We start from the raw sequence: 21785 nt of genomic DNA on the forward strand, positions 1-21785 counted from the left end.
CAGCAGCTGAGTAAATGTACCCCGCATCATTTGATTTGAGAAAATAGACACTTTTTTAACAACGTGTTGCGTAAAGATACAGTGGCACAAAGGGCCTCCAATGTGCTTGGTCTGTTCCTGATTGGACAAGCGTTTCAGACGGTTTCATGGCAGAAGATATCAAAAGGCCATTGGTGGACGCATGAAGATGGGCGGTGCCAAGCAAGGTACACACAGCATACAGAAAACTTTAAGCAACATGCTAACTTTGAGTCTGTAAGGCTATATTACCAGCTTGACGCGACATGTCAGATTTGCTCGAAAGGTAAGTTCAGTCCTTTCTGCCCGAATATCACAACGTGTGAATGTGATGTCGACTTCGACGGTTTATAATCGCTGATAAGACGCGATACCGTAGCTAGGCGGCTGCTAGCTAGTGTTGTTTTTAGCTAACGTCAAGCTACGGCTAATTAAAAACAATAGCGGAGAACCGCAATCACTTGAAATCAACAACAGCCGCTGATTGTGCACGGCTAATCATACCAGCTCGTCATGTAACGTTAGATTCCTCATAATATGCAAGTGAAGATACAAAGACAAATGATGGCTTCCGGAACATTAAGTTACTGCTTATTCGCAGGATCCGGGTTTCCATAGTTCCCGTTCACCCCCCCCCCCCTCACTAACAACCTGTGAGCTTTCCATGACATAACGCCGCTGGGCGCGCGTCCTTGTCTTTGATTTAACTGTGAATACGTTTATTTTATCTTAGCAACGCTTCCTGTCGGTTCCATTTACTCAACAGCTGTTATTCTATATTTCCTCCCGTGTCGATATGCACACACATCGAAGCAAATGCCTTGTATGTGACAACCTAGCTGGCTTTAAACCTTGAATCTGGTGCTGGTCACAGGATGCAATGTAAAGCAGAGGACGAGAGAGACCTCTGCAGACTGGCGAGGGCGAGTTCAGTAAGCACCGCTGTTTCTTTTCACCATATAACAGACCAAACACCGGTGACCTTTCGGGATTCAATAACTTGTGCTGATCTTACTTGTGTGTGTGTGTGTTTTTTAGCTGCTGTTGAACAGCAAACATGAACTCAGCGCGCGGCTGCAACAGTTTGTGGAGGAGAGGATGCAGACCACCATGGTAGGAGACAACAAGACACTGTGACCAAACCAGCGGGCTCTGCTGGCCAGATTGGGATATCTCTTTATTTCATTGGACAAATTACAATAGTTTGGGGTTAGTTGTGGTAATCTGAAACTTTTTGTGTGTGTGTATCATTTCCAACCGTTTTATAAATCCAAATGATTGGCCCCACCACAGTGGCTGAGATTGATGCAGTGAGGGATACTTTTCACTTTATTGCAACTATTTAAAACCTTTTTCCTATTGAAAGTACTTGTTTATTGCTGAGAGATAAAATTGATGTCAAACATCTTTTAATGTAAGTAATGAATTTTACCCACAGCTTTGAGCTTCAGTTAACTGGCAAAAACCTCCTCAATGTGTATTTATCATTACAACAAAAGCAAAGCACTTGTGCTATGCCCCGAGACCAATACCATTGGGTTGTTAGACTGTTGTTAGACACGATTAGATACTGTAGTAAAAAACGATTCTATACTAACAAACCATGGCAACAGAAGGTTATTGTCAGTTGCCTCAACATAATCCATTTTTTCCAGCAGTTAACAGCTCCTCCTGTTTTTCTTTTAATTCCATTGCCAATATTGTATATAATAATAATAATATATATAATATAGACCTATGTCAACAGTAGTCTTACCTTACGTACTGCTTACAGACGTACTGCATACTTTGTTCAGTCTCTTTTCCAGTATGAAGGAAATACTTAGTCAAAACATGCTTCAAATTAGGTACTGTCCCGAGCTTTGGACTTTAACAGATAGGGTTACTAAAGCAGCAGATGAAACCTCCTTTTCTGTGGGAAACTACAGTCCCTTCTCATGTGTCTTTACTTTCACTCCAATACAATGCTTTTCTCTCTTCTAGCTCACAGGTGTGCTGATTGGCGCAGCAGTTGCCGTCTCACTGATCGGAATTGTGGTGCTTTTCCTTTACAGGAGATTCAAGCTTGCTCGTGAGTCATCCAACTTCCTTGTAAAGTCCATCCCCATTGCAATGCTATAATACATATTGGAAATATTTTTGTGTGCCTCTGATTATAACGCCCTTCAGAAGTCTTTATTTTCTCTATAGTTTTCTTTAACATGTGGTCTTAATGTGGCTTTTTCTTTCTTTTTTTTTCTGTGACAAGGTGAAAAACAGCCTGGTGTACCTCAGTATCGCTTCAGAAAACGAGATAAAGTGCTTTTCTATGGAAGGAAAATAATGCGAAAGGTTTTCTCTATTTCTATTTGTCTCGCACTAAAGTATTTACAGTCGGGTAGACTCATCTCAGTATTGTAAAGAAATGGCTTCTGTACGCATCTAGGGTAGAAATTATGCTCAGCAATTTCCTATTTCTATATTTCCTTGAAACTAAATGTTCCTATCCTTTTTCACTATTGAATAACACCTGCTCGTCTGGCAAAACAGATCCTAATGCTCCAGAAGTTTGTACACCGATAATAATAAATATAACCCGGACTAAGTTTAGCTTAGTTATGATTTCAGGTCCTCATAATTAGCTCCCTACGTTTGATCGAGAACTTCATAATTTTTTTGTTGCATCTCTCTTATTCATGAGGTCAACACTCAATACAAATACATGTTTTCGAACACTTTTTTTTGTTTTGTCTTTCTAAGGTCCAGACGCTGTCATCGATTCCTCCCAACTCTGCCTCAGTGGCGAAGCCACCGCAGCGCATCCGCAAAAGAACCAAAGTTTTAAACATAGCTAGCAAGTATGCACCATCTATTGCATTTTCTGTCCTAATGAAACCTTGAAAACAGTTCAAATTTGTTTAAATGTTTAGTGGATTGATTAACTAGCGATCTGTTTCCAAAAACAATGCTTCAATCTAAAAGGATAAAGTTTTGTTCAGGATTCCATGAACTTTTGTTACGTGGTGTGAAAGCTGTGAGCATAATTTTGTACCTGTCATCAGATTTCTAAGGATCGGCAAAGATCCTCCCACCCTGCAGCCTAAGGAACCTCCCCCTTCTCTGCTGGAGGCTGACCTAACGGAGTTTGATGTGCAGAGCTCAAACATGCCCTCAGAGGTCCTCTACATGTTGAAGAATGTCAGGTTGACAAAAATACAACTTTTTTTTTTCTTCTTGATTTTAGCCTCTTCCGTTCCTCCCTTAGTTTTCATAACGTGCTTGTTCTGCAACTTGTTTTAGAGTCTTGGGCCATTTTGAGAAGCCCCTGTTCCTAGAGCTGTGTCGACACATGGTGCTTATTGAACTGCAGGAGGGTGAAAGTCTTTTCCGGCCAGGGGACAATGACAATAGCATTTTTGTGGTCCAGGCTGGACGACTCGAGCTCTGCATCCACGAGAAGGTATGTGATATTATGTTTATTTTTCAGCGGTTTTCTTGTCCACTTATGTTTAATCAATTTTTTTTAATACAAAATATGTATTTTTTAAAAGATGCCTTAGAATGGTATCTGCACAGCTCTTAAATCCCTTGTTTTCTTTTGTTATAAATGATGCTAAAACAAGGACAGGTCATCCACCATCCACTCTAATGTAATGAATAACACATGTGAGATATTGTCTTAGTGAACAGTGAAGCAGAAGCACATGTACACTTGTGTTATGACTGTTTGAACGTCATCCTCAACCTCACAGTATCCATAAACAGAAATGAACACCAGAGGGCAGTAATGCATCATTTATTTAGATGGAGTCTGCTGTAAAAGGCTCAGCAAGCATAAACATTGCCACCCTTTTATATCTATCTAAATATTTTTCTGCTGTTCCTGTCTCTGTCAATATAAACAATTTAGGGGGAGGAATCTCATTCCATAATCTGATCTCCCCAAACTGTGGGTATGTTTTTTTTTGTGCAAGTTTAAAATCTGCATATTTTTGTTTCACTTTTTATTTAGGATGGTACTGAACCCGTGGTGAAGGATGTGGTCGCTGGAGATAGCGTCCACAGCTTGCTCAGTATTTTGGACATCATCACTGTGAGCTCCTTTTCTCCATTTCTCTCCACTGTTCATATCTCTAACCGATGCCTCTTGTTTAGAGGCACTTCTTTTTGCACATCCTGGTCAACTGAAATAGTTTCACTACCCAATAAATCCTTGACTCACAGTTTAAGTATTTAATCATCTTCTCTCTTTACGAATCATTTCAACTCAAACGTGCATCTTTGAATGTTTTTTATTATGCTCCCATTTGATTAGTCAACTTCATTAAGATGAACAGTTCTTGAAAAATAACCTCATAATGTGATTGGTCAGGTTAAGTGAATCAGTTTGTGTAAACGTTAAATTTCTGAAAAATAAAAACAAATATAGGAACTACTTTAAAATTGGGAAAATGTTATCACTAATCACAGAAATGATTAATACAAACCTTTATCGTACTAAGTTTATTTGAACAATTAATAGTTCAGATTTAAATGCTACAACTACAAAGTAAAAGTTCATCTTAAAGTCTAATGAATTATTCCACACTTCTAGTTAAGTGGCAACTCACACTGCAATTCAATATGTATATGAAGCTCTAGTGGAGGCCCTCTCTGAGCGTACTTGTTTGTTTTCTTACCATTTGTGTAATCTTTTCCAGGGTTATCCGGCTCCATATAAGACTGTTTGTGCACGAGCTGCAACGCGCGCAACCATCTTACGTTTACCTGCATCCGCATTTGAGTCCGTGTTTGAGAAGTACCCAGAGACACTTGTTCGCGTCATTCAGGTAACAGATTGTTTATCCATAAATATACAGTGTCTAGTGCTTGTTTTTCTTTGAGACACCTTGTTATTACTGGAACACATCATCATGAAATAAAACAAGATCAAATTGAAATGTAATCACAATCTCATATATTATCTGCTGCGCTCTGTTTACCTCTGTTTAATTTTGTGTGTCACAGATAATCATGGTGCGCCTCCAAAGAGTCACCTTCTTGGCGCTGCATGACTATCTGGGCCTGACAACGGAGCTCTTCAATCCGGTAGGAAGGATTGCAGTCGCTGAGAGGCAAACAACTTTTAAACCTGGCCGGCCTCAGACTTTGATGATGAACCTAACTACCGTAAATCCTCAAATAGTGGCCGGGGCTTTTATTTACATAGGCTGCACAGCGCACCGGCCTGTATTTGGGGCAGGCTTGTATTAGGGGCAGGCCTTTATTTCTTACTTATCGGTATCTTCTGTTATAGAATTGTATTATTTAAATAAAATAATGGGCATAATTACAGTAGGCTAGCATCATTCATTCCATATGCGTTCAGCACTTCCTGCAACCATTTACCGATAGAAACTGGTAGGCCTAGAGCTAATCAACTTTCTGGAGACTAACCATTTAGACATGAATCAGTAATAAACCATAGTGCCAGTCTTAAGTTTATCGCGTATAGAGCTTTATTTGCAGTGTCCTCCTCGGCGTTCTCCTCATCCTGGGCTACTTGCGTGCGGTTCTCCTCCCCCCGCTGCCGGAGCTGCGCCAGCGCATCCCTACCAGCGGCGCATGGCTGTCCCGCTTTGAAGCAATGGATGAGATCATCTTCACTCCCGTCATCTTTCAGTGTCAGTCCACAAACTTTGTCGGACTTTCGGATCACGTCCTTGTCCAGCTTCTCCCAGGCAGCGACTACCCAGTTCACGAGCAGGTGGCGGCCAGGGGCTCTCATGTTACCTCCAGCAGTATATTCTTTACTTTTACATTTTTGTAAAAAAATTTTTTACCCCCGGCCTGTATTTGGGGCCCGGCCTTTATTTGTCCGTATCGACCCCGCCCCCGGCTACTATCTGAAGCCCGGCCACTAATTGAATCCCGGTCTTTATTTGAGGATTTACGGTACATAAATCATTTTGGGGAGGAAATATGTGTTTTGCCAATTCTTAGATTTATCTAAACCGTACTTTTTTTCATCACCCCAGTTACGAGCTTAATGTGTCAATTACCCCGTGGCAAAATTAAGTAATGCAGTAAATATATATATATATATATATATATATATATATATATATATATATATAACTGTTATTCGAAAGGTTACTGTAGTCATGACTAACTTATATGGGGACTGTTGCTATTTGGTTTGACAGGAGTGTCTGGCGGTGCCCCTGTCCAACATAAACAGTGTGATGGCCGATGGGACCACTGCGAAGACGACCCGACGCTTGTACTTCCAGGACGAGTTACCCACCGGGGCCACGGAGAGCTCCTCAGAGACAGGTCACATAAATATTTCCAAACATACAACTTGGCGCACTCATGTGAAGAAGTGCTTTGTGTTGAGCTGATTCCGTGCATCACTGTACGATAAGCAGATGGTGTTAACGACAGTCCTTCAAGCAGCCACAGGAAGCTGCGTTCCACCTCGATGCCCACAGACTGCTCAGGTGGGCCACTGACTCGGTCACCAAATAGCATTTGTGTCTGCACTCATTTCCTACACTCACTGATTACTCAAGAAGCCCACACACCTGGAAACAAACTTGTTTTGATTTGCAGGTAATGACCTGAACATGGCTTGTGAGCGAGCTCGGGTCGCTATGGATGAAGCGTCATCAAGTCCTGTCACTCCCAAAGTAAGACTCTCCTGCCACGTCACCTCTTTGTCTGCGTGTATGTTTAAAACCATGTCCCAACATCCACTGGATCTTATTCATCATCATAAGTCACTCTCTTGTTTCATGCTTTGTAGTCAAGTCTGAAGAAGAGTGTGACAGTGCAGCAAACCCCCTCCGAAGTGTTTCACTACACCGACAGCGGGGGGCACCCTGATGCCACCAACTGCATCAAGAGTGGCACAATCCTCCAGGCCGCTAAGAAGGACCTGCTAGGAATCATCCAGCTGCAGGTGACAGGTTGAGCAAATGAGCAACAACTAGGATATGTATTTTAAGGATTCATGTTTTGAAACAAATATTGGCATTGCATACTTTTTAAGTGAAAATCCTGATTAGTGTTTTTGGATCGATTGGCAGGTTTAATACATTATGAGACCAGTGTTTCTTTTGTGAGGATTAATGTGGGTGTTCATGATGTATGTATAGATAACATATTTTGTGGTCAAACGTTGTTTTTTCCCTGTTGCAGGACCCCAGCCTACTTGATGGCAGAGTGACCCTCCATCAAGTCAAAGCTGGTGCTGTGGTGGCATGTCAGGGAGACCAGGTTAGGAGAACAACATAAAAAGCCATTATATCTTTCTGTTTCTGACATTTGAGCTGCAGCTGTGTGATCTCTCTGAAGAATTAGCTAAACATTTTGCCAAACAGTGCAAAACATTTTACATTCTGTGAAGAAATTGCTTGTTATTGTGCTATACACAGAATGATTTATTTTTTATCATAAGTCTTATTCATAACAATAACCAACCAATGCTTTAACTCTTATGAACCAAGAACTCACAAATCAGTGTGTGTCGTTAGCAGACCCGAATGTTGGCAATCCCCTTCAGACTGCCAGATTTGGGGCTCTTCTCTCTTCTTGGTGCTTTAGGAGGTGAGCATCCAGTTTGTGATCTCCGGCCTCCTCCATGTGTACCAACGGATGATCGACCGTGAAAAAGAGACGCGTCTGTTTGTGACGCACCCCGGAGAGCTGGTCGGTCAACTTGCTGTTCTGACCGGAGAGCCCCTCATATTCACTGTTCGAGCCCTGCGAGACTGCAGCTTCCTCTCCATTTCCAAAACCCACTTCTATGAGTCAGTCACACGGACATTTCTGCACTCACCCATCCACGCAGCAATTTCTTTCTCAAGATGTGTACTCTCAAAATCAGAGAGCAGTAACTAATGATTGGGAAGTTTAAGTGTATAACGGATATTGGAATTGTTAAACTTAAATTGTTTTCCTTTTTATTCTGGTAATTGATAACTTTCAGATTTATCTTTATTCTAAACATTTAGATCAACTGCAGTATGTTTGGCCCCCCCGAAGGGTACAACGAAAAATGTGTTTTATACTTTAGCTTTCTTGTTAAAAATGAACAAGAAAGAGCTAGTTTACCAAGTTAATCAGGAGGTGAAGGTAGTTTACAGCATCATATTATGTGAAAAAAGTAGACCATGTGTAATATTTTACACTCATTTATTAAGCAATTGGAGCATCGTGGGATAAAAATTCCACAATGCTCCAATTGCTTAATAAATTTATACATTTGCTCAACAGTCAATGGAGTTTGAGTTCAGCCCATGTTTTCATGTTGAAAAATAGAATTTAATTTTAATATCCACTCCCCTGCTCCCAATAAGGCATATTTCTATGGTATATTTAAACTGTATTTCAGACGTTAAACCAAAAGGATAGTTCCTGTGTTTGGGCTTTGTAGTGCAGGATGAAACGTACCTTAACAAAAACTCAAGCAATCAAAAATAATCTGTAATTTTCTCCTCAGAATAATGCGCGCGGAGCCAAAGGTTGTGCTGAATGTTGCTCACACCGTGGTGAGGAGGATGTCCTCCTTCGTCAGACAGATAGACTTTGCTCTCGACTGGATGGCTGTGGAGGCGGGCAGGGCAGTCTACAGGTACTCTACTCATAACCTCGTACGTCTTTGAAAAATAAGTCTTCAGAAAACGGGGTCAACGTTGTTGACATTAACACATTTATGTGAGAGATGTCAAATATATTTTTGTCACTTCCAAACATGTCAAAAGTGCAGGTTAAGGTTCACTACCATGTTTTCGTATTTGTTGTGAATTGACGTTGTTTGTATTTTTATCAGGCAAGGAGAGAGATCTGACAGTACTTTCATAGTGCTGAGTGGTCGACTGCGCTCTGTAATCCTGAAGGAAGACGGGAAGAAGGAGCTCATAGGAGAGTACGGACGAGGCGACCTGATTGGAGTGGTAAGGACCAGAATATCTTTTTCACTTTAGTATCTTCATAAATATTAAGGACTGCATATCAAAGGGAACAGTTCTGAGTTTCTCCTTCAGAAACACAGTAGATCGAAAAGAGTTAAATATGCATCAGGAAAACTGTTGTTAATCGTCACATATCAAATTTACTGTCAACATGATCTTCCAAAACACAAATGTTGGTGCTGAGCTGTACGGAAACTGAGCCATGCATATGAACACAGAATTACTATACTGTGAAAATACAAACTGTAAACAGCTATGCTAAGTATCTAAGCTCAGTTGGAGTCCCCATGGTGACTCTCACACTCCACCTCTTCCACTTGGAAAATTTGGCCCCACCTGCACACAAGGATCGTGTAATTTAGCCAGTGACCGCCCTCACATCCCTCCATATCCTCATTATCAGCCATAACTATAATGCCATTTGAAAACATTAGTTGGTAAACAAATACATTTGTCCCACCAGACGTACGCAAGGTTTCTGTAAATCAGAATATTTTGGTGCATGCGTATTCTCTCTTTCACTATCAAAAGCAAACTTTTTTTTGACCAAGTAAAGAACGTCATGTGTCCTCTTGTTTCCCTGCAGGTGGAGACCCTAACCCATCAGAACAGAGCCACCACAGTGCACGCTGTACGAGACTCTGAGCTGGCTAAGTTACCAGAAGGAGCTCTTAGCTCCATCAAGAGAAAGTTCCCACAGGTAGGGTGAACCTCAGTTGTTAAAATAAATTTCAGCTGATGTGAAAACACCATTGATTTTCAAAGCTGAATTTGTTGGAAACCAGTACAATGAAATCTCTACCGACTAAGTTGATTTGTTAAAATTAGTTGATTAAACCTAACCTCTGACAACAAGCACCTGAACCATCCATCAACTGGCCGTTGGTGTGGAGAATTCTCAAAATGTGCTTTTCTTGAGGTTTCGAGTGTAAAATACTTACTTAATGGTGAGGAAATGGCAGCCGAGAGTCTGATGACTAACACAGAGCCTCTTATAAAATGTGCTTTCCAGGTTGTCACCAGGTTGATCCACTTACTGGGACAGAAGATCCTCCAGCAGGTCAATGGTCCTCTGACAGGTTTGAGCATCCACATTTGCACTTGTGTTAATCTCAACCCACCGATTAAGGGGGCATCTGCTAATACATGTGCATGTCCCCAGCTCGCAGCTTGGCCCTCCACACTCCTGGCAGTAAGTGGGATGCAGGGAGCCAGGCCTCCAATCTTTCCACTGTGACAGTCCTGCCTGTATCAGAAGAAGTACCTCTAACTGCCTTCACCCTGGAGCTGCAGCATGCACTCATAGCAATCGGTAAGAAAAATAAATAGAGAAGCTCAAATATGTTGCTGATTTGTATGTTTCGCTGCTGTCGCCAACAGAGATCGGACCTTGGAGTTGAGGCCACTCAAGGTCCTGGATGGTCTTTGTAAACATATGGCCACTGTTTTTAAATTTGAATTAGAAGAGCATTATCTTCAGTGTCCAAGTGAAGGACCACTTACGAAATGGCCAGACTTGACTGTAACTGGTGTAACCCTTGACACGCAGGTCCTACTCTTCTGCTGACTAGCGACGTCATCAAACAGCGGCTTGGAGCTGCAGCACTAGACAGGTACGTCTGGTGGCTGAAAATGTTGCGTTCAGCACCTCCCAAATAATCATACAACTATTCCTACTACTTATTGGCCTATTTCATTTTTTCCCCCTTAAGCTCTTTTTCTTTTCTGACTTACTCATTAAATTCTGTTTAATTTGGCTTTATTGGCACAAAAGAGCTGTACTGCGTGCTGCCAGCTCGGCAGCAGTGGCCGTCATTAATGGACTCTTATCCTCTTCAGTGTCCATGAGTATCGTCTGTCCAGCTGGCTGGGCCAGCAGGAAGACCTCCATCGCATTGTTCTTTACCAGACGGACTACACGCTGACCCCGTGGACACAGCGGTGCATTCGTCAGGCTGACTGCATCATCATCGTGGGACTAGGGGACCAGGACCCTGCTGTTGGAGGGGTGAGATGAGAATCAGGGTCAACGGTAGCTCTGGGTTTAGATTTTTTTTTTTTTTTTTTGATGATGAATGTAGGGTTGCTTCAACATTCATTATACACTCAAATAAGTTTAATCTTGAAGAAATGCCCATCATAAGGCTTCAGAAATACATTTTATTTCATTTAATTTCCTTTGATATTTGTCCCCAACTGGTAATGTGTCTATAATTGTATTTGTTTTGCACTATTATCAGTAGTTGATTTGGTGAGCTAGTAAGTATTTACAGTGGGATTGACTGCTACTAAACCACAACTTATCTTAAAGTACCACAGTGGAGGAATTCGGTGATCCAGCTTGTAGGATCAGTTAATTGATAGTTTTGGTCTTTTCATGGATTTGTTGGCTTTAAAAACACTAGCCTTATACTTTAGTTACTCTTAAACTGACTAAACATTGTTATCTGTAACTGAAAATGTGAATCTCATGTGAAGCTGGAGGTGAAGTAAAAACATTTATGGGGGAATAATCTATTACAGCCGACTATTTACAGGTCTTGTTCTGATTGCATATTGGCGTACATCCTGATTATTTTTCTCCTATCCAGAAGGTATCAATGGCTTTATACGGTTTTTATATCACCATTGTGCATATTGTCAAACTCAGCAAAGGGTGGCTGGATGTTGCATAAAAGAGGCTGGGTGCTAGAGGAAGGAAGTCCAGATTAGGGCAAGTAATCGTCTTCCAAGATGAAAAAGGGCACAGAGGGGAAAAAACAAATGTTTTGAGGTCATAGATCAATTAATATTTGCTCAGAGTCGTTGCTCTTGCTTTTATCTTTCAGGACACACACATACACACCTCACCTCTCCTTGCACACACTATACTTAAGCAGCAGGCCTGTTGAATGAGTAAGGGATCTGACCTTCTCAGACTATGAAACCTTTCATGGTAGGGTATAATATGGCCTCAGCTAGGAAATTGCACTTGAAAAAATGTTATACAAAACAAATCAAGTATTTTCCTTTCCTGATAGCCAAATCCAATCCAGAAGTCATTGCAGTTAATTTATGGGCCAGCATTTGGAATTCAGTTGTCGCTACACAGGAAACACCCTGAAGTGAGTGATGTGAAGAAAATGTTGTCTAACATCTGGGCTTGCTGTCTTCCCTCTAGCTGGAGCGCATGTTGGAAGGAAGTGCAGTGCGGGCCCAGAAGCAGCTGGTGCTTTTGCACAGAGAAGACGGCCCCCCACCCAAAGGAACTGTGGACTGGCTCAACATGCGGAGCTGGATCTCCAGACACCTCCACCTCTCGTGTCCCAGAAGGGTCTTCTCTAAGAGGAGTCTTCCCAAACTGGTAGGATGTAGTTTTTTTCCCACTCATTTCTCATCTGTGGACCAAAACACATTCGTCTGTCCCATTCAGGCTGCTTTTGTTCCCTCATTTGGTTCTTTCTCATTCAACACGGTCACTCCTGAGCCAGAACAAAAATGGAATTATTATTATTATTATTATTATAACAACAAAGATCCTGTGAACAAAACCGAGATACTCCCAAAAACAAGAGCGAGGACTGAGGCAGACAGGTCTTAAATGAAACAGAGCCCCTCCTACCATGAACCTGCAACACAGGACAACGGGAAAAGCAAAGACATTCAACACGCACACCGCAGGCCCCGCTTGAAACAAAAAGGGCCGTCACAACATCAATATTATCTCTGATCCATTCAATTGTTCTTGAATCCTCCAGCCACCTCACGCTTTTCTTTCTGCTATTATTGCATTTATTTGCCTCTCTTCAGTTGGAGCTGTATCAACGTGTGTTTGAGAAGCCAGCAGACCGTCACTCCGACTTCTCGCGCCTGGCTCGAGTCCTTACAGGCAATGTTATTGCCCTCATTCTGGGAGGAGGAGGGGCCAGGTAATGCCACCCAGTCTCACCAAAACACTTCTAAAAGGTCATGTCATGACGTACTGAAATCTAGAGAACCTATTTTTAAATAACTCATAGGTTTAATGGATTTCATAATCGTCAGAGACAGACTATAATTATGAAGCTTTCTTGACCATCCTATTCAGGGGCTGTTCCCAGGTGGGGATAATGCGAGCTCTCTGCGAGGCCGGCATCCCAGTGGACCTTATTGGTGGCACCTCAATCGGTTCCCTGATGGGGGCACTATATGCCGAGGACCGCAGCCACAGCCGCATGAGGATGAGGGCCAAAGAATGGGCGATGGTAAAGTAGCTAATGCAACATTGACATTAGTCCTGCAATAAATCCAGATGTTAACAGCTGTAAACACTTACAATTTGATCTCACTTAAACCAAAAGGCCGGTGATACTGTACATGTGGCGTCAAATTAATTTTGTAAAGATAATTTGGATCTGAGTCATGTGGAATTAACTTGAACCTTGAGCATCTGCAGACACAACCATGGCGTTATTGTAGTAAGACATTTTTTTTTGTTTATCGGGATTGTTTTGTGGAAAAGAAAAGTTCAACAGTGAATCCTCCACTTCATCCAGTTTTTAGAGGACTATTTTCCAAGCAATTAAAAAGGTTCTGCTTGTGAAGGTGGCTGGGTCACTTGACTTCTATTCTAACCTTTTATAAAATGAACCATTAAACGTAATGGCTGTGTGATGCAGAAAGCCCTGAATGATTTGCACATTCAGCTCATGGAGTTATTTTGTATTTGTCATATGAACCATGACTGCTGATTTGAGACACCTGTCTGCCGACTAAACATGTGGTATCATTCGTTCCCCCCACAGTGTATCAAGCCCTTCCTCTTTGGACTCTGTCCTTGGTTCTGAACGTCTCTGTAGAAGCAGCTGGCTGCGTCTTAGTATTAAACTAGAATAAATAAACAAATAAATTGTAGATGCCATAATGAGTGAATTTATGGTTTTACAAAGAACATTTTGATTACCAAGAAGAACCTTCTTTTACACTTCAGACAAACAATAGATTTGCTTGAGATCAAGTTAAACATTTTTAGGGATAAATTCTGGTCTGTAATTTCTTTTTTGTTCAGAATAGAAGCCATTTTACCTTTTTGTTTTCTCCGTCTATCCAACAGGAAATGACATCCGTGTTTAAGAAGTTCCTTGATTTGACGTACCCAGTCACCTCCATGTTCTCCGGTGCGGCCTTCAACTCCAGCATTAGCAATGTCTTCAAGAGCAAACAGATTGAGGTGAGTTTCAGATGGAGATCACACAGAATACGCAAATGCATCCTGTGAACTTATTATGTCATGTTTGGATGTAACCTGTGAATGCAGGATCTACGGATTCCGTATTTCAATATTACGACTGACATCACTTCCTCTGCCATGAGAGTACACACTGATGGTGAGTGCGGTGTTGGCTCTTGTTAAAAAGAATCCTTTTGTTCTTGTTTGTTAGTGTCAAATGAGAACAGTTTTCTCACCTAGAGAAGCCACAGCAGTAGGTGAATTAAATCCTTTTTGGCTGTTTGAGGGTCTCTGTGGCGGTATGTTCGTGCCAGCATGTCTCTGTCTGGGTATCTGCCTCCGCTCTGCGACCCCAAAGATGGCCACCTGCTGATGGACGGAGGCTACATCAACAACCTGCCTGGTGTGTTACAGTCGACTTCATTCATCGCTCATTCTTTCTCTTCGTGCCTTGACCATGTCGTTGCTACCATTGTGACACTCGTGTAGGAGTCTCTCTCTCGCTTGTTCTTTTGTCTCACCGTTGTTTCCTCCTCTTCTCCCAGCTGATGTGGCACGCTCCATGGGGGCCAAAGTGGTGATAGCTATCGACGTGGGCAGCCGGGATGAAACCAACCTCACTAATTACGGCGACTCGCTCTCCGGCTGGTGGCTGCTATGGAAACGCCTCAACCCTCTAGCTGAGAAAGTGAAGGTAATGAATTGATTAAAAATAAAAGACACAGACAGACTGTACAAGGATAAGTTTTAAAAGTCAATGTGTCCTATGAATGATGATGAGGGCACGTCTGTGGTCTTAGGTGTTAAACATGGCGGAGATTCAGACCCGGCTGGCCTACGTGTGCTGCGTCAGGCAACTGGAGTCTGTGAAGAGCAGCGACTACTGCGAGTATATCAGGCCTCCAATCGACCGATACAGAACACTAGAGTTTGGCAAGTTTGATGAGATTGCCGTAAGTATAAGCAACCAATTCCCACACGGTATTCTGGTGTATGTCTAAATGATGTTGCTGTGGAACAAGTCATGGTGATGTGCAAGTGTCTCTCTGATGTTAGGAGGTGGGTTACCAGCACGGAAAGACTGTCTTTGACGTGTGGATTCGCAGTGGAGTGGTGGACAAAATGTTGAAAGACCGACACCAAGAGGAGTTCCACAACACCCAAAGCAAGAACAATGTAAGGGAAAACCAAAAAGAGGCAGAGCAACAACAGAATGTATCTACTGTGGTTTTAAGTATAACCATAGATTGTCTTCACAACAGTGAAGCAGCTGATTGTTTCTCAAATATCTTTGAAAAAGCTAGCATTCATGGACTAATGAAAGCTATTTAAAAGCACATAACTACCAAGTTTAAATTAAATAGTTTTTGTTAAATTAAATTTAGTAATACTAATGTCACAACACATCTGAGTAACTGACTATTCAATTCATTTTATTTTGTATAGGTCAAAATCGCAAATTACAAATCCCGAAACCCTCACATCGGCACAGAAAAAACTCCCCCAAAAAATGAAAAACCCTTCAATGGGGAAGAGACTACCCATCTGGGTAAAAAAAAACTAAGCCATCCTCCTGAGTTTGGTGTATCTGTAATCTTATTTGCAGTCCATGTTTATCATCACCGTGGGTATGCTACATTTTCTGTCATGTTTCCAGCATCAGCAGGCTCATGTTAGGCTTCGGGCTGCACTGCTACTAGCGTAATAACACTAAAGCTATGCTGCTAGTCTCCTCTGTACAGAGGAAAAGATGTATTTTACAACGGATCCATTGTCCCGCAGCAATGGCAAAGTAAGACAAAAGACCATCTTATCAGGGAATGATGAAGAAAGATGAGATATTTACTCCCAATCTGAGCAACATGGGAAAGAGGATGAAAATAAAAATGTCATTGTTGATTTTGAAAATGGATCCAAACGGACAAATTAACCTGAATAATTGTGAAGATGGGAATGGAACTATAGTCATGCATGTCGTTTTGAAACAGTTTTAGACTGATTGCAATTTTCATTTAATAGTTATGCCATATTGGCAGTTAATGATGTTTCTATCTTTAGGTGCAACCTGAAGAGGAAATAATGCTTCACTGTGATGGATTCTACTGTGTTCAGTAATGTTTTACATAATGCTGAACAAACAAAAACCGGTGGCAGCAATTTTGAAAGCAAAAGATTTGCCTCTGAAGCTAAAAAAAATAAATACAGGAGTTAAGATGCAGAGAGAAGAACAAAAGTCAGTCATTACACTTTTAAATCAGCAGAACAAAACAATATATTCTCCACAGTACAGGCAAAACAAATTAAACCTCTGTCAATTTTAGTGTTCCATTAATGTTTATAAATGTGTGTGTGTCACAGGTGCTCTCATGTCCCAATGCTTCCTTTACTGACCTGGCGGAAATTGTGTCCCGCATCGAGCCCGTCAAACCTGCTCTGGTGGATGGTAAAACTGCTCACACACTCCCATGATATCAGACATTATTTAAATGTTTGCACAATGTCTGGTGGAATATATGTTATTACAGTCTCTCCTTATTGATTTTAAGATTAGTTACACAAACAAACACAACTCACTAACTTTTGCTCTGACTTCATCACATGTGGCAGCTAGGTCAAAAATGTTAATTTTACAGTTGGAGTATATTAAATGTTTCTAAAAACCATGCACTAAGTTAATATTACTTTTAATTAGCGCTGCCTCACTTACAAACCATCTTTAAGTAATGAAGCAACCAAGGTTGTTTTTCTCAGATATTTCCAGCCATCGTCCTCTTCAGTGGTCACACTACCCTCTTTGATTTCCTGTAATATCGTCAATCACTCTGAACTATTCACCTGCAAACCCTTGTTCTTCGTCACCTCCTGTGCACGCCACACATTCACACTTATTTACCCACAATGTGCTGCTTTGCTTCCTGTTTTCCGCGCCTTCCCTTCATCAGAGGAGTCAGACTACCACACTGACTATGACGAGGAGGCGGTGGAGAGCGCTCTGTCTGACATGGAGCTATACAATCGCCCCGGAGAGCACACTGAAGGGGAGGAGACTGCTGACACGGTGTGAACCACTGCTTCGAGGGGTGAACACTGGGGTTTCTGTTGGGTTCAGCACTTTCGGGCTCACGCTTTTTTTTTTTTATACTCAATATATATGTTTTTTCTCTAGACTTTGAGAAAGTCAATGTTTTGATGGTCAAGAAGGAGAATAAAAGCTTATTTTGGAGCCAGGCCAATTTGTATTGTCTGTCTAACAACACTTCACTAACTTATCCCGAGAGGATTGTGACACATTGGAGAACAATGTCAACAGTGGAGTAAACTGATTAGTTAGAATAAACTGGAGGCTACCAGCCGATGCCACTAAAAGACGGGTTTGGGTTACTTATTTGTAATCTCCACAAAGAGGATAGGAAACGGATTTCTTAAATATCAAGGCCAATTGATACTAAAAACATGAAACTAAATACCTTCAACAATATGAGGCCTATGTAACAAAGTAGCCATGTTTTTTTTTAACTAGATAGCCATTCAGTTGGTTGAAGTTATTATACCCTTTTCTGAATGTCATTAGATCAGAAATCATTCAAATGTAATTCTTTGCTGATACATAACTTTACTTGTGATTATCAGGATGAAGAGCTGGAAGGGAGACGCCACACGGCCTCACGCTCCAGCAGCCGCCCCCTGACCCCCACCATCTCCGACAGCCCGTCAACCAAGGACGTCCTCTCCCAACAGCCCATCGAGTGAAGACCAGTCTCATGAACTCAGTACCATCAGGTCTTCCCAATTTGACCTGCATGTCGCCCTAGTCCGTCCCACATGACTACTGCCCTTGAGACCGTCAGAATGACTGCATTCACCACCCTGGCCTCGTTAGACGTGTGGCTGACGAATGGCAACACAGGCAGCTAGTATCAGAAATCCAAATACTATGCATTCCTCTTTCCAAGAGCAGCTGCCAATCTAATCCTTTTTAGGGACAGTCGAGACTACCATGTAACTTTACAAGAATCACAACAGTCCAGTCCAACATACAACATTGGCAATTCTATTCCAAAAAATATGTTACATTTAACCAGCTGAAAACCTTTGGTTGGTTACACTCAGATTTCCAGCCATATTTGACATAGTTACTCAGTTAATTTCAACTACAAAACAACTTTATTCTGACTGTTATCTGTACAAAGGGATAGTTTGGAAATATATTCTATCTCTGACCCTTTTGCCACACACACACACAAAGACTATGTATAAAGATTACAAAACGTCTAAAAGTTGTCACTTTTGCCCTTTTCTTTTGAAATTCAGATACAAACACATTTCCTCTTCACAATCTCAAACTTGGAAACATAACACAAATTATCTACCTGACTAGAAACCACCAGAGGACTGTAAGAAACGTGCTCAGTGACTACTTCAACTTGTACATCGGTACAGTTAAATGCCTTCCAAATCATACAGTATTTTTATAAATTCAATCCAGTCTGTAAAAACCTCATTTCATTTTTGGTACCGTCGTTGAAAATGTGTGAATTAAATCATGTTTATTAGACGTCACAGGTGTTGTGCTGGACTACATTATATTGAGGGGTTTCTCTGTACATACAATACAGTCCAGGACAACACCACCAAATTTTGAGCTAAGTTGACTAAGTTGAAAAATATTTTTGGAAATACTGGACACAACAGTTGTATTGGATTACACCTGAAAAAGTGGCATTGCGAAATAGACTTTAAAAAAAAAAAAAATCCAAAAAGCTTCCTTTTGTGTTTTTAACATTCAGTCAGTCACATGGACAAGTCGAGTCATTTAAAGTCAGAAAGGAAGCAAAACAAGCAGCACACACTCTGCCAGGGCAGCTTTTGGTTTGCCGGGGACAGGGAGGGAACTAAAGATTGCAATCCACTTCAAAGCACTCGTTACCCACTCAGCGCGCCCCCCTCCCCCCCCTTTGTAATCAGGACTGGATCTATCAGACAGACTGCCGGCAGACAGCGTGGATCTGCTGGGAGAGCCCTGAAGCCGCTTCTCACGTCACGACAGCTGATGCACAGGGACAGTTCTTCACAGGAACATGTTGGAAGTTATTTGGCTCGCACATGTTTTTGTGATTTTCAACTGGCATTAACATTATCAGCTGCCTACTGATTATATTCAAACAGTTAACTGCATATTGTATTATTTATTTTATGTAAACAGGCCCTAGAGGATTTTAAACACAAGCTACAACATCTGTATAATCACTCAAAGTGCAGCGCAATGCAGAAATGCACTAATAGTTGTATAGCCTTGTTGAACCTGCCTCTGTAACTTTTAACCATTTGAACTTATTTCTCAACCATAATCACAACTAGAGCTGCATATTTTCAATGATCTTTATTTAATTTTGTGTGAAGAGATTAATCTTTTGGCATATATTATGTAATAGAATGATGTGAAATTGATCAAATTTCTTCTTGCCTAATCAATCAATTACCAGAGCCCCAGCAAGGCCGAATAATGTTTGAGGATTCTTTCATATGGTTTCAGATATCATTTTGATCAAAACACATACTAAGACACACATTTAACAAACTGTCTGGCAAATTTAAATAGGGGTTGTTTTGCAATTTGCTGTTGCTTGGAAGCCAATTTATCCGTCTGCCTCTAATCATAAGGATGTCGATGCTAATTTTGTAATTACATTTTCTTCTCACTTGATAAAGCACCCTGTGAGCCTCACAGTATGAAGCTGTGATCTCAGCTAATACTGGTGCTACAGTTCCTGCTGCCTTACACGTGTAAAGAGAGAAGAAACCCTGTGATACGCATATGGTGTTTGTTTTTTTTAAACGCAGATGGAATGTGGGAGCAAAGCAGACGTTCGTGGTTGACCGATGAAGTAATTGTGTTTGCACTGGTATTCTGTTGTACCTTTTGGGTGGTTTCCAAAAACCGAGCACAATGAATCAATGTTGTCTGGCAGAATGAATGTTTCACTACTTTATTAAATGGGACATGGTAATGGATGAAGTGCTGATGTAATGTGTGGAACTGTGCCATAAAGTTAATGTTACAAAGCCTTAGATGACCTGTACGGGAGGAAACAACATTTGTCCAATGATGAATGTTTACCGTTAAGCCTAATCAGTTGCTTTTCTAAGAGGAGTTGATAATCAATTGTTACTAATAAAAAGTTTGTTGTTGTATTTCATTTGTATGTGCCCCGTTAATTTAAACTTTTTACTGATTTTTTTTTCTCAATTCTTTGGTCTTCGAAAGATGAAAAACAAAGAAAAGATGCCTCACATAGGTAAAACACATGAGGGGCAGTTTTTGACAGAGATAACTGATCTAGAAGAAAGTTTTATATCATACATAAAACTGCATAATTCAGTTCTCAGGGTGCCTATCCAGAAAAGATCAGATGGTATTGGTCTAAGTAAATAGAGCATAATTTTTATATATATATATTAGGGCCGGGACTCGATTAAAAATATTAATCTAATTAATTAGAGGCTTTGTAATTAATTAATCAAAATTAATCACATTTTAATTGCATAAATATTTGACCTGAGAACAGTGAGAAGTAATTTTTTTCACATGGATTTTTGTAGAAATAGCATATTTAGTAATATAGTACTTTCAGAAATTCAGGTAGCCTATAGGTAAGTAGACCTTCTGTAAACTATGTTTTTTTAAGTAGACCAATACTTTCAAGTACATTCAGAACATTGGTTATTTTTTCAGATGTGGACTTAGTTACCCTGGTCCTTAAACCAGTCATCTGGTGCAGTGTGGGTTGGGTGTGGGTCCTTGTACGTCCACGCTAGCTGCTAATTGTTTTGCGTTGAGGTGATACTTGAGGCTCGATGTGAATTCCTTGTTGCACAGCTTGCACACAACCACGCTCTTATCGACGCTTCCATCCGTGTGTTTATTATAATAAGATTTCCCATTCACGGGGCCAACTGACACGGTCTCGTCAGCTTCTTCGTTCGTGTTCACTGTGGTTTGTTGTTGTCTGAAGTCATGAACGCTAGTTGGTGCTCCAGTATAATCGGTCCTCCGAAACTCATCCAGTGAGAAACGTTCCGCGGTGCAAAAAATAAGTGTAAAAATGCGTAAAAAATGTTTAATGTGTTATTTTTTGTGTAATTAATTAATCTTAATTCACATTGTAATTAATTAATCGTAATTAACGCGCTAAAGTCTCCGATATATATATATATCAAATGGTGCTGCTTGGTGGTTTAATTGTTAAATTACTTTTAGTCAAAGTACCCGGAACCCTCGATAATGGAAATAGGGAGCATTACTATTGAATAATATTTCAGTATGTCATAAAAATAGTAGACATAGCTCATAGTTTAGTATGTGATAAAAAGTCATTGATCCGTTTGCAATAAATATATAAAAAGTAATTTAAAAATGCTAGTACATCACAAAAATCCTTGCATAGTATTTCATAATATGGCATACTATAGCATGTCACAAATGTACATAGAGAATATCACAGTTATAAAGGGTGGTGGTACAGTATGTTTGATCAAAGTTTTAGAATAATGTCGTAGTATAGAATGTTGTAGAATGTCATACAAAAGTCAACCATGTGCTGTTCTAGTAGATCATGGATGGATGCAACTAGTCGGATGCGTAA

The 21785-nt window shown here is 40.8% G+C and overlaps 1 protein-coding gene across 1 annotated transcript; it reads left to right on the plus strand.

Moving 5' to 3' along the window:
* The first annotated feature begins 183 nt into the window (after nucleotides 1-183).
* On the plus strand, nucleotides 184-20334 carry pnpla7a (patatin-like phospholipase domain containing 7a). Its single transcript, XM_037484521.2, has 36 exons — nucleotides 184-304; nucleotides 893-950; nucleotides 1057-1131; nucleotides 2002-2089; nucleotides 2267-2349; nucleotides 2758-2855; nucleotides 3060-3200; nucleotides 3298-3457; nucleotides 4010-4090; nucleotides 4698-4826; nucleotides 5005-5085; nucleotides 6183-6312; nucleotides 6408-6479; nucleotides 6592-6668; nucleotides 6785-6940; nucleotides 7180-7257; nucleotides 7585-7790; nucleotides 8483-8614; nucleotides 8813-8936; nucleotides 9541-9654; nucleotides 9967-10033; nucleotides 10117-10266; nucleotides 10504-10567; nucleotides 10794-10962; nucleotides 12115-12297; nucleotides 12744-12862; nucleotides 13021-13177; nucleotides 14026-14142; nucleotides 14230-14299; nucleotides 14429-14545; nucleotides 14688-14836; nucleotides 14943-15095; nucleotides 15199-15318; nucleotides 16501-16585; nucleotides 17085-17200; nucleotides 17773-20334. The coding sequence occupies exons 1-36, from the start codon at nucleotides 285-287 to the stop codon at nucleotides 17890-17892; spliced, it is 4059 nt and encodes a 1352-aa protein (XP_037340418.2). The 5' UTR covers nucleotides 184-284; the 3' UTR covers nucleotides 17893-20334.
* The last annotated feature ends 1451 nt before the right edge of the window (nucleotides 20335-21785 follow it).

The sequence above is a fragment of the Pungitius pungitius genome, chromosome 18 (genome assembly GCF_949316345.1).
Source record: "Pungitius pungitius chromosome 18, fPunPun2.1, whole genome shotgun sequence".
Taxonomy (NCBI): Eukaryota; Metazoa; Chordata; class Actinopteri; order Perciformes; family Gasterosteidae; genus Pungitius; species Pungitius pungitius.

What these genes read in the sequence shown, in the direction of transcription:
- pnpla7a (XM_037484521.2), top strand. Translation starts at nt 285, where the DNA reads ATGTCAGATTTGCTCGAAAG. An exon ending in GGAGCTGCAGCACTAGACAG is followed by an intron (nt 10,568 to 10,793) that starts GTACGTCTGGTG and finishes TATCCTCTTCAG; the next exon opens with TGTCCATGAGTATCGTCTGT. An exon ending in CTACATCAACAACCTGCCTG is followed by an intron (nt 14,546 to 14,687) that starts GTGTGTTACAGT and finishes CTCTTCTCCCAG; the next exon opens with CTGATGTGGCACGCTCCATG.